This window comes from Rhinoderma darwinii, chromosome 12, assembly GCF_050947455.1.
Source record: "Rhinoderma darwinii isolate aRhiDar2 chromosome 12, aRhiDar2.hap1, whole genome shotgun sequence".
Taxonomy (NCBI): Eukaryota; Metazoa; Chordata; class Amphibia; order Anura; family Rhinodermatidae; genus Rhinoderma; species Rhinoderma darwinii.
Window position 1 is genome coordinate 77,956,758 of NC_134698.1, and position 13,543 is coordinate 77,970,300.

Consider the following 13,543-nt stretch of genomic DNA (forward strand, 5'->3'; position numbering starts at 1 on the left):
AGGATAAGTAATGTAATGTATGTACACAGTGACTCCACCAGCAGAATAGTGAGTGCAGCTCTGAAGTATAATACAGGATATAACTCAGGATCAGTACAGGATAAGTAATGTAATGTATGTACACAGTGACTCCACCAGCAGAATAGTGAGTGTAGCTCTGGAGTATAATACAGGATGTAACTCAGGATCAGTACAGGATAAGTAATGTAATGTATGTACACAGTGATTGCACCAGCAGAATAGTGAGTGCAGCTCTGGAGTATAATACAGGATGTAACTCAGGATCAGTACAGGAGAAGTAATGTAATGTATGTACACAGTGACTTCACCAGCAGAATAGTGAGTGCAGCTCTGGAGTATAATATAGGATATAACTCAGGATCAGTACAGGATAAGTAATGTAATGTATGTACACAGTGACTCCATAGCAGAATAGTGAGTGCAGCTCTGGAGTATAATACAGGATGTAACTCAGGATCAGTACAGGATAAGTAATGTATGTACACAGTGACTCCACCAGCAGAATAGTGAGTGCAGCTCTGGAGTATAATACAGGATATAACTCAGGATCAGTACAGGATAAGTAATGTAATGTATGTACACAGTGACTCCATAGCAGAATAGTGAGCGCAGCTCTGGAGTATAATACAGGATGTAACTCAGGATCATTACAGGATAAGTAATGTATGTACACAGTGACTCCACCAGCAGAATAGTGAGTGCAGCTCTGGAGTATAATACAGGATGTAACTCAGGATCAGTACAGGATAAGTAATGTAATGTATGTACACAGTGACTCCACCAGCAGAATAGTGAGTGCAGCTCTGGAGTATAATACAGGATATAACTCAGGATCAGTAATGTAATGTATATACAATAACTCAACTTTTTATGTAGATTCTATTAATAAACTGGAAAAAAAATCAAATCAATGAACACAAACTTTATAATCCGGGTTTATTTCCCATATAACTTTCTGCTTTCACATCTGCCGACAACAAAGGTGTTTCCGTATCAGACATGTCAGCGGATTCTGAATTATTAACAGCTCCGTAGTCAAGTCATAAAATAATTTCTTCTTTAAGCATTGAAGTAAAGCGCCGAACCTTCTCTAGAAATCAGTAAGAGACGTATCAGGGAGCGCAGAGCGAGTGCAGCGAGCCAAAGAAGTGTCACGTTTTTCTGCAGGCGCCGCCGCAGATTGCTCTACTTTCTCAATATCTAATAAGGTATTTACAGCAGCAATGACGGCGAGGAGGAAATGCTCCGGGTCGGGGGAGGCAGGATCATAATAAGTCTTTTGAGTTATTAGTAGTGAAAATCACTGGTAATTCAAGATATACAGAAGACGCTGCCATTTTGTATTCCTGCAACAACCACTAGGGGGCTCACGGAATACAGCTATATACCACTACCATTACAGACGACCTGTCCCCTCTCCTGACACGTCTGGTTTAGGAAATACCTGTATTCCACATGAAATAACAATTCTGGAACATCTTTTCTTAGAACTCGGATTCTGCCATTCCTCTGTTATTCTTCCTAGAATTTTTTGAATAAATTGACAGCTGGGTGTTACCATTCCCCCTTGTCAAAGGGGTGCATCTCTATACAGTCTTAATCTATCAACTCTGATTGGACTGTGTCAGACAGCATGGAGACACGCCCCTCCCAACTGGTACCACCCAGTTGTCAATTTATGTATAGATTTCTAGGAGGAATAATAGAGGAACGAAGGAGTTCGAAGAAAAGATGCTTCAGAATTGTCATTTCATGGAGAACATAGTTAATTACTAAAACCAGACATGTCAGGAGAGGTGAGAGGTCCTCTTTAAATTTGTGTATAATCAGTATGCGGTTAGCTCCCCCTAGTGGCAGCTGCAGGCAGACAGAATTTTCTAATTTAGCTCTATGGCTGTGTGGGTGCCTATAAGGAAGAATGGGGGTCCGGTTACTATGAATCACCCCTCCCCCACTTTACTTCTCCTTGAGAATCCACTGTCCAGCGCTGGGGGGGTTGGTTCTCAGGTAAGCGGCTTCTTGTGGTTACAGATTGTCATTGTTGTCCTGCTCGAGTATTTCTTCGAAACTTACCCTTTCGTTTATTTTACTTCTATTTACTATGCGATTGAATTCAAGCTTCTGTTCTCTGTTATCAGCCATTTCATGGGAAAATTCTGACTATAGTGTTTTTAAGTGGGATGATTGACAGGAAGTTCAGAAAACTCCCCCCCATGATCACAACTTCATGTCATATTATCTCCAGAGCGGTCAATTCCCTGTATAATGAAAAGTTCTGCAACTTTCTTATATACTTTGCGTTTTGATTTATCATCATTTTCAAGATCTCTGCTCGCTGTCAGTGAATGTGAACTTTCTTATTTTCATCTAGAGGCTGAATACAGACCTAATGGTGTATTCACACTGGCAAGTTTAATAGAGATTTTACATGATCATTGGAAAATCACGGCAAAGCTGCAGCATTGTTTGCCGCTATTTTGGGCAACCGATGCGTTTTTTCCCCCAGGATTTTGCAATAATTGCAGCAAAAAAGCTAAATAAACCCTGCCACTGTGAATCCATACTACAATTTGCTACAATGTATCAGTGCAGGTAAAATGATACATTGCAACAAACCCTGAGCTTTGTAAGATCGGGTCTGGAGGGTTTTTCAAGAAACAAGAATGTTCTATTTACCGCACAGTAAGCAGAGATCTTGAAAAGGATAAAGAATTGAGACCCAGAGTATATTAGACAGTGGCAGGACTGTACAGAGTGCGAGGATGTTGGGGGTGATGGGTGATTTTGGTATGTAGTGGGCTCCTCAACATGTAAACAGCTGGCTGTGATCCTCACAAGGAAAGAATTTGCAGCATGTGTTTGTCACAGCACATTACAGATTTCTAAGATCCCGGGAGAAGTTTTCTACCCAAATAAGTCCTTGTTCTGTAGATTTCTTCTCTGCTGCAGCTTCAATGAATCATTGCGGACAGCGCTATATCAGACGAGGATCAGCGGGGGAGGGGATATAGGGGAATTAATTATGGAATTTAACAAACAGAACTTCCCCTTAAAATAACAAAATAAACGTATAATAGTCTATTCAGATGTTATTTTCACTTAGATCACACTTTCCTGGGTTCCTGAATGGCAGATCAACCTAGTTATTCAGTGGTTCATTCCACTACTCTTCATAACTGACCCGAGAAAGCTGAGTGACAACATTGTGAACGGTCATGGTGGCCATATTGGTTGTAACTCAGCTTTTCTAAGTCCCTGAATGGCAGATCAGCTCAGTTATTCAGCGGTTCACCCCACTACTCTGCATTACTAGCCTGAGAAAGCAGAGTGATATCATTCTGAACAGTCATGGCGGCCAGATTGGTTGTAACTCAGCTTTTCTAAGTCTCTGAATGGCAGATCAGCTCAGTTATTCAGCGGTTCATCCCTCTCCTCTGCATTACTAGCCTGAGAAAGCAGAGTGATATCATTCTGAACAGTCATAGCGGCCATATTGGTTGTAACTCAGCTTTTCTAGGTCCCTGAATGGCAGATCAGCTCAGTTATTCAGCGGTTCATCCCATACTCTGTATAACTAGCCTGAGAAACGTGAGTGACAACATTGTGAACGGTCATGGTGGCCAAATCCAGCTGTAACTCAGCTTTCTCAAGTCCCTGAATGGCAGATCTGCCTAGTTATTTAGCGGTACATCCCACTACTCTTCAAAACTGACCCTAGAAAGCTGAGTGACAACATTGTGAACGGTCACGGTGGACAAATTTAGCTGGAACTCAGCCTTCCCGAGTCCCTGAATGGCAGATCATCCCACTACTTTGCATTACAAGCTTGAGAAAGCGGAGTGACAACATTGTGAACTGTCATGGCAGTTGCAACTCCGCTTTCCCAGGTCCCTGAATGTCAGATCAGCCTTTTTATTAAGCGGTTCCTCCCATACTCTGTATAACTAGCCGGACAAAGCGGAGTGTCAACCCTGTGACCACCATACTGACCATATTAGTTGCCATCCAGCTTTCCCAGATGCAGATATAACTCAGAAATGGCTGAATTAGACCACATTGGACCATGTTTTAAGGCCCCCGTCACCTGAAGACACAGCCTCATCCTGCAGTTCGGGACACTGTAAGCGCTGTCACCGCTCCGTACCTGGCACTACCAGGCTGCCATGTCCAGCCAAAGTATTACAAAAGACCGCTGCCTGAATTTGCCCTCTATCAAAGAAAAATTGGAAAAAAAAATTCTGTGACATTTCTTTAATCCGGAATCTGATCGTCCGGAAAGTCTGAAAATCGCATATTTATACTACTTTTCAATGACGCCAACGGTCCGCCTAATAAAAACACCATGTGAGGAGGGATTTTCTGTTCCTCTTCTGTCTCTAGAAGGACAATGGCTCCTCTTTTACGTATAGTAATGACTCAATATACCAATTATTGTTTTTATATATTTCAGTCCAACTTTTAGATCTAGGAAAAACCAATATGGCTGTCATTACAGCTTTCTCTGGCTTCTGAATGGCAAATCAGCTGAGGAGAGAGCAGGAAAGAGTCTGCATATACTTTTATGTAGGTGGGTGACCAGGTGACTATAGACAGTTCTCCATTGCCTTCAAAATGGTGACTATGGTTTGAAGATTATTACAATTGTGTCTATTCTAGACAAACTTTCAGCTTTGATAAGTAATAGGAGCGTACAGGTTTCCAGCCACTGAATGTAGACAAAAAAAAAAAAAAAGACCTTAGCGTTGTGTCCCCTTTATTCTCAAGATCAGAGACCCCCGCTGATCAGAAAGTGATGCCATATTTTAGCGATCCCTTTATTCAGGAATCCAGTTTAATTCATCACGAGAGAATTTAACATTGTGTTCATCTAGTTCTTAAAGGCAACGCTCCACCCAACACCTATGCTCTCCGTCATCCTAGTGCACGGCTCATGTGGGCGGAGCAGGACAAAGGCATTCAAAGAGCAGCAAAGAGAGAATCCCTGTGTCATGCTCCGCCCCCTGCCTTGCACTTGGCATAACACATTGTATCAGTTTTGCCCGGAGTGTTCCTTTAAGTTTTCAGAGACACCAGAGGAATATAAACAGAATTCAGAACTCCTTCATGATTAAGTCATTCTACAGAAGAGGAAATTGGAGATTAATTATTAAAAATGGCTGCAGCTATTCGGAGACACGACAAAGAATCACATAACAGATCAATTCTGAGGCTGCGGAGACCGAACAACCCCGACAAAGAACTCAAACCTTCATACGTACAGATAAATTCCATCAATCCAGAATAGAAAGCCCCAAAACTCCTGATAATCCAGCACCCAAAAGGCTGAAAACCGGTACAGACCTAATACGTCTCACAGCTGAGGGTTTGTTACAATGGTATCCAGTCTAGACAATCTTCTGTGAGCGATACGCATCAGCAGCACAAAAATCGCTCCGAGTCCTGATAGTTTGCTACAATGTATCAGTGCAGGTAAAATGAATCAAGTTAGATTGTCTAGACTGGATATTATTGTAACAAACCCACAGCTGTGAGTAGTACTAGGTCTGTTCAGCCTCTGGTTGCAAACAAGAATGTTCCCATTCTGACAGCAAGCAGAGATCTTGACAATGGTGAGGAATCAAAACACAAAAGTATATTAGAAAGTTGCAGAATTTTGTAATATACTTAAAATAATTATTATTAAATGTTTTTGTTTTTTTTACTTAACTTGGCGTCTTATTAAAGCCCCCATGAGTAAGAACGGATAAGGTCATCATCATCCTCAGCGCTGAATCTGTATGCAAATAATATGCCGCCACCCCTCCCCCACCTCTGCGTTAATTAACCGTCCTCCATACACCGCGGAATTCCTAGCTGCATCCTAAAATATCACAATTCCCGGTCTCCCCCCTTCTTTCCCTCATTATAATTTCCCGTGTATCAGTCCGCCGCCTCCATCCTGTAACAAAGCTCAGTTATCAGCGATCCCCCCCCCCACCGCCGCCGCCTTCCAGCCCAATCTATTCCGTGATGCAGCGAGCCGGGTGCTGCATAGATTAGGAACAACTCCCATCATCCTGTAACTCCTCTTACTGTATATAGGAGGCCGCTCTCGTTCACGACCACCTTCGTTTTACAGAGAAAAAAAAAAATTAATTAAAATTCCTTTAATCCGGCGTTAACACGTCTTAATATTTATCAAATATTCTGGATTATCGGACATTGATAGACTTTAACAGTAAGGACCGGGATCCTCCAGGAGTCTCATAATCTTCTGGTTTTGAAAGGGTCCGGATTATGAAAGCCGCTGGACGATCAGAATTTCCGGACTATCAGATGCTGGATTACAGGAGATATATATAGATATGTGTGTGTTTTTGCCTATAGTTGAGAATTTCTAATTCAATCAAATTCCAGGAAATGAAATCTAATGTAAACACGGCTTCACGGTTATATTGTGGGAATGCATAAATAGCAATTCCCTAGTATACGAATTATCAGAACGGCTGGGGGCCGCCGATAAGAGGATTTTAGAAGTAAAATTCAATTTTCGGCAGATCCGTCAGTAGAAGACGCGTGCGGTTTGCAGCAGCCTGTACCCTGTGTATGGAGCAGTAGGCAGCGGCTGTCATAAAACATCTGGTCTGCTGACAGGGAAGCAGCGGGGAATCTGAAATCATTATGCCGTTACTTTTTATGCAATTCCCTAATACATTCATGGTGTTCACTTTTCATATTGGTGATCTCCCATAGCCAATGGGGGGTTAAGTGGTGCCAATATGGGGACCCCTCCCTATTAATGTGTTTGTCAATAAGCTCTCCGGCCGACCGTGCAGAATCCCTCTAACTGTGCCCAGGTTAAGGAGGGAGTGAGTGCTAAGTTTAGGAGCGGGCGAATATCTCCTGAATGACACAGATCAGATCACCAGGGTATGCGGCTGAGGAACGCCAACGCCGGCTGTAACGTGATCCGGTTCTGGAGATCGGCTGTGGTTCTATGAGGACTTCTGTCCTCCTAACACAGCACAGTCTGTAAAATGCCCACAGACGACCTGGTGCCCGTCTTCTAAACTATAGGTTGTCATCCTGTGGCCCGTGTGATCTACAGGGTACAAGTCTAAGGGGTACAAGCGGAGTCTACAGGCCATGGTTCAGTCACAGGCTTCATGCCGTGTCTCCACTGTTGCAGCTTTCTATTATGAAATCATTGTAGGTAGCTGACTTTGTTATGAGGGCACTGTGGCTGGCACGGTTGTGGAAGCATGTTGCAGTTTTGGTAGCGGGCTTTTTTATGGTAGCATTGTGGCTGGCACTGTTGTGGAGCAATAGTGCAGACTGTTTTATGGGAGCACTGTCGCTGGCACTTGAGGAATGGATGCTGGCTTTTACAGGAGGCGCACTGTGGCTGGCGCGGTTATGGGGGCACTGTGGCTGGCACGGTTAGAAGGAATGAATGGTGACAATTATAGGTGGTGCACTGTGACTGACTCTGTTGTGAAGCAATGGTGCCGACCATTTTATGGGAGCTTTGTAATTGAAGCATGGTGGCTTGCTCTTTTACAGGAGATGAACTGTGGCTGGCTCAGTTATGGGGGCACCGTGGTGGGGCCATGGTTCTGACTGTTTTATGGGAGCACTGTGGCTGGCACTGTAATGAAGGAATGGATGGTGACAATTATAGGAGGTGAACTATGGCTGGCATTGTTATGAGGGAACTGTGGCTGGCATTGTTATGAGGGCACTGTGGCTGGCATTGTTATGAGGGCACTGTGGCTGCCTCTGTTGTGGAGCAATGGTCCAAAATCAAGGCAAATGCATCCGCAGTGTAATACGATGTCAGTTCTGCAATTTTGTTCAGAAACATGATGGGTCGTAGCCTCGGGGGTCCTTGGTTGAAATCTCTTTGACTATGAGATAGACCCCCGCTGCGCTGCCGAAACACTCGGGGTCCAAAAAGGTGTTTTTTGTTTTTTTTTGATAAACGGGTCAAATTACAAAAAAAAAAAAGTCAAAAGCAAATCTATACACTGTAAAATTCCTTTAATCCGGCATTATTGGGCCTGCGGATAATGGATTATAAAAAATCCTGGATTATCAGATGATCATAGAGAAATATATAGAATTTACCCATTAAAAGGGGCTTTTCAAAATCTGTATAAACCTGAGAGAGAAGTGACCTAAAACAAGAAAATACCCTTTACTCATCCCCCGGCGTTCCAGCGCAGCGACTCCGGAGCCCCCCCGTCACTTTTTGTTTACAGTGCTTCAGAGGTTATGTGCCCATATACCCATGTGATCGCTGCAGCCAATGGCCTCAGTGGTCTTGGCTGCAGCGATCACATGGGTATATGGGCACATAATCTCTGCAGCATTGTACAACTGAGTTCACACGGGGTGGACACCCTTCCTGTGTCCCGCAGGAATTTCCAGGCAAAAAAACGCACCAAACTATGGTGCAGTTTTCCGCCTGGAATGTTTGCTGCGGAAAACTGTAGCATTTAGCCGGCCTTAAAGCAGATGACGTTTCAGACTATAAGACCACTGCAGCCTGCGATTGGCTGCCTCGGTCACATGGGATGAAGTGTCATCCCAGGAGGCCGGCCTGGAGGAAGAAACTCATACTTTTGGGTTTCTAATAGAGGTGTCCTTAGCGGGGAACCCCCCTGTATGATGGTCATATGTCCTAATAGGACATATGAAAAGGGGTTCCTTTTACCAGACAACCCCTTTAAGAAAAAAACAAGTGCAAAACAGTAGAATTAATTTTATTTTGAATTAATGGGATCACTAATCTACTAGTAACGAGGATTCTTAGGCGGTCAGTACACGTAGCGCTAGTGTTTTACGGCGCATTACTGCGGTTTTGCAAATTGCTGCAGCACGTACAGGTGAAACATTGAAACCATGCGCTTGGCATAGTATCGCCATGCGTACGGACGGCCTTATATTGTGTGATCTCTGCAGTTCTGTGCCGGACCCTACGAATTTCAGGATTATCGAATATCGGATTACAGGAATTTTACCGTTTATACAAACTATACTGCACAATATATATATATTTTTTAATTAAAAAAAATATCAGCCCCTCCCCCGGAAAATATATCCAACCTTAAAATTTCTGCAAAATATTAAATATTTGCACATTGCAAAAAAATAAGATATTTTTTTAATTTATATGCCCAAATAATCAAAGCGACTGTAACAGAATAGTAGAATTTAAAAAAAAGTCACGGTTAACCGTTTCGGCGTACGCAGACATTTTTATATGATCTGTCCATAGACTCTGCACATCTGACAATACATAGAATAATACATGCAAAAAAATAAAAAATAAAACAAAAATTCTCCTCCAATGATGTCCTACCTGAAATCGTCCGCTGCATTCATGGCCTGTGCAGCTGGTCACCCCCGCACATATAGGGGGGGATGCAGGTCTGCAGCAGAACAGCGGGTCATATCCAGGGCTGCGGCATTGTCAGGATGCTGTGCATTTTGGGAATGACATGAAGAGGGAGGATGGGTGCGCAGAATTCAGGGACACAGACGATTCCGACAGCCTCTGCTCTACCCAGCCGCAGAAGAGCAGCGAAAAGCGAGAGTCACGTGACCGTTCCTGTAGGTCTGATTAATGCAGTAGCTGCCGTCTTGCCATCGGCGGATAACGCGGCCGGCAGACTGGAGTGTAAAAAGCAAAAATAGACGTGTAACCGGTCGCCTGCAAGAACGCAAAGCCTCAGATTCCAGGACGCCAAACAGGAGGAAATATTTTATTTATATAGTCGGACGTATTCCGCCACATGGTACACAGAATGCACTCACATCAGACACGGTCACCGGATGAGCTTACAATCTAATCTCCCTACCCCAAGCGCTCAACAAGGTAGGATAAGAAAATGAAGAGCGCAAATATACTGAACGTACAGGGACCTCGAGGGTGTTGGGGATTATTATAAATTCTGGATTATTAGAAGTCATAGAAAATTATATAAATCTTCTATAGGGTAAAGAAACAGCCAGGATAAGATATGAATAGGGTTATCGGAGATTAGTAAAAAGGTCTGACTTTTTCCAGAAACAGCGCCACTCTTTTCCATAGGTTGTGTCAGGTATTGCAACGCACAGCCATTTACTTGAATCGGGCTGAGTTGCAATACCAAACACAGCCAAGACTATCGCTGGCACTGTATGGTGGGCACAATGTTCTGGCACTGTATTTGGGGGCACACGTCACAGACAATGTACAGGGTTATATTCGGACCAATGTCGGCCTTAGGAGGGTGCCACCTGTGCGGTTGCACAGGATGCATCATCTGTCACTACTAAAGGGAGCACCACTTGCCCTAATGGTCTGAGCACCCAGAGTTTGCACTTCTGATTCCACCCTTGGTGCCCAAAATTCAGATACAGATGTAGACGTCTTTATCTTGACTTTTAACGCTACACAGTGGCACGATCTTTTATCTTGACTTTTTCAATGGCTTTTGTTGTGATATCACGCTGCAATAAGTTATCAGAGTCAAGATAAAGATGGCTACATCCGTACATTACCTAGTTTATTGATAATGAGCAGTGTTATATGGGCACCGTATGGTTGTATTACTTGGGCACTGTATGATTGTATTACTTGGGAACTGTATGACTGTATTACTTGGGCACCATATTATTCTATTACATGGGCACCGTATGATTGTATTACTTGGGTACCGTTTGATTGTATTACTTGGGCACTGCATGATTGTATTACATGGGCACTGCATGATTGTATTACATGGGCACTGCATGATTGTATTACATGGGCACTGCATGATTGTATTACATGGGCACTGTATGATTGTATTACATGGGCACTGCATGATTGTATTACATGGGCACTGCATGATTGTATTACATGGGCACTGTATGATTGTATTACATGGGCACTGCATGATTGTATTACATGGGCACTGCATGATTGTATTACATGGGCACTGCATGATTGTATTACATGGGCACTGCATGATTGTATTACATGGGCACTGCATGATTGTATTACATAGGCACTGCATGATTGTATTACATGGGCACTGCATGATTGTATTACATGGGCACTGCATGATTGTATTACATGGGCACTGTATGATTGTATTACTTGGGCACTGCATGATTGTATTACATGGGCACTGCATGATTGTATTACATGGGCACTGCATGATTGTATTACATGGGCACTGTATGATTGTATTACTTGGGCACTGTATGATTGTATTACTTGGGCACTGTATGATTCTATTACTTGGGCACTGTATGATTCTATTACTTGGGCACTGCATGACTGTATTACTTGGGCACTGCATGATTGTATTACTTGGGCACTGCATGATTGTATTACTTGGGCATAACATTACTTGGGCACTGTATGATTCTATTACTTGGGCCCCGTATTATTGTAGTACTTGGGCACTGCATGATTGTATTACTTGGGCACTGTATGATTCTATTACTTGGGCACATCATTACTTAGGCACTGCATGATTGTATTACTTGGGCACTGCATGATTGTATTACTTGGGCATAACATTACTTGGGCACTGTATGATTCTATTACTTGGGCCCCGTATTATTGTAGTACTTGGGTACTGTATGATTGTATTACTTGGGCAATCGATGATTGTATTACTTGGGCACTGTAGGATACACTATAAAGCGGGGGTGGGGGGTGGTGGGTGGCGCCAATACAAGGTCCCTTACAGGGCACAGCCAACCTAAGGAGGGCGGCCCGGACTGTGTCTGACACTGTTATGGGGGGAAACACTGTCTGTCACCTCAATGTATAATAATTCGTCTTGGAAACCTCTGTGATAGTTAAAAGTTGCTAAAAATAAAATCATCCCCCTCCTTTCTAGAAAATGGAAATCACACGACTGTGGCTTTTATGTTATTTAGAGATGAGTGTGAAATAAAACTGCAGAGAAATCACGATGAGAAGAGACAAAGGATTAATAGATTATGAAAAAAAATAAAAATTCTTGCGTAAAATGTCACAAGACAATGTCACAAAGGTAAAAATCAAAAGAGAGCTGATACACTGTGTAATGCAGGTTCTGAGGGGGCGGAGCATGACAAAGGGAATCAAAGGACTCCAAAGAGAGAATGTGTGTCATGCTCTGCCCCTTCAGACCCTGCATTAGGCATAATACAATGTATCAGTTTGTCCTTTAAAGTAGCCAAACACACCCCATTGACTTACAATAGGGTAGGTTGCGGTTCTGTCGTGGTGTCTGAAGTTTTGACGGAAAGAATAGAACTCCACGCTCTCATGTTTGCCATCAAATGAGACAAAACTGCCGACAAACGCTCCGCTCTGATGGCAGTGTGAACACAGTCTTATCACCCAGCTTTCCCAGGTGCCTTATCTACTTATGCGGAGATATGAGTTCCTATTGGAGCAGTCTAATAACCAAGTAAATCTGCCTCTCAGGGCTCTTGGAAAGCTGGGTAATAACCTGTGCCGTTAGTGGTCACTCTACTTTTCCATAAATTTCTGTTTCTTTGAAAACGTGAAAGAAAATGAACTCAGGGATTTTTTTGATTTTTGCCGGAAATGTTCAATACACTTGAAGTATTCAAAAAATGTGTTTTAACCCCATAAATGACCTTATTTTTTTTTTCTGCAGATCTGACGTCCTGGTTCAAGACCGAGCTTAGTAATAATAGTTCTAAAACATTACGTTGTAAGTTACTGCATGAAAAAGTTTTTCCACAACCAAGTGCCAGACAAACAAAAGGAATGCCACAAGAGACGGATCCCAGGCTACTCACATGCCAGGTCTGTGCCAAGCTAGCACGCGCGCCACTTTCAGGAAGATCAGACATTGTATATCTCAGCTTCTGTGCTGATGACAGGAGGAGTTGTTACATTGTATCACACAGCAGGTTTTACTAGATGCCCTGTATACCTGGTACTAACGCAGCCTGCCAGCACTTCAGGCGTCCAGCACCATGCCACTACCCACAATGCCTTGCTGGGTGCCTTTGTCCATCTGATGCACAGATGTCTGAAGCCAGAACAAAAGTCTGTGGAGAACGTCCATCATCAGAGCGCCGGAGAAATCTGCCACCTCATCTGTTACAACGTGGACTAGATCTGCCAGGGACCCGACCGAAATGCCCAAAATTCAGAGCAGAGGATTATTACAATATGGATAGGAGTGCCTGAGGGGCCCCTCACCATGTAGGAGCATGGCAGGATTAAAAAAGTTAAATGGGAAGGGCCCTTACAGATTTTGCATTGGGGTCCCTCAACTATCACATGCCATTTATAACACTAGTGGCACTAGACCCTGGGTCTGACTGTACCCTACATCCCCCATAGTGACCCCGCTATCCTATATTTCACTCCAGTGGAAGAAACTGCCTGCTCTGGAGGAAAGAAAAATTATCCATATATTGAAAAAAAAGCGTCCTCAAAAAGGGCTTTTCTTCTGATGAACTGAGCCTCGAAGTCTACACCAGCAATATAACAAAGCCAGTCATTCATCACGTCAAGAATAATTCCAGTAAAGCT

General features: G+C 43.2%; 1 protein-coding gene across 6 annotated transcripts in view; it reads right to left on the minus strand.

The window, feature by feature from the left end:
• Positions 1 to 13,543, minus strand: part of EVL (Enah/Vasp-like) — a 100,184-nt gene that overhangs the window by 71,987 nt on the left and 14,654 nt on the right. Inside the window, exon 1 of one of the 6 annotated variants that reach the window (XM_075844208.1) lies at positions 9,365 to 9,575. The exons of the other annotated variants lie outside the window; for them this stretch is intronic. Within the exon in view, the coding sequence (XP_075700323.1) occupies positions 9,365 to 9,387 (23 nt within the window). The 5' untranslated portion in view covers positions 9,388 to 9,575. Of the gene's footprint in view, positions 1 to 9,364; positions 9,576 to 13,543 lie in introns of those variants that run through there. 6 annotated transcript variants of the gene reach the window in all.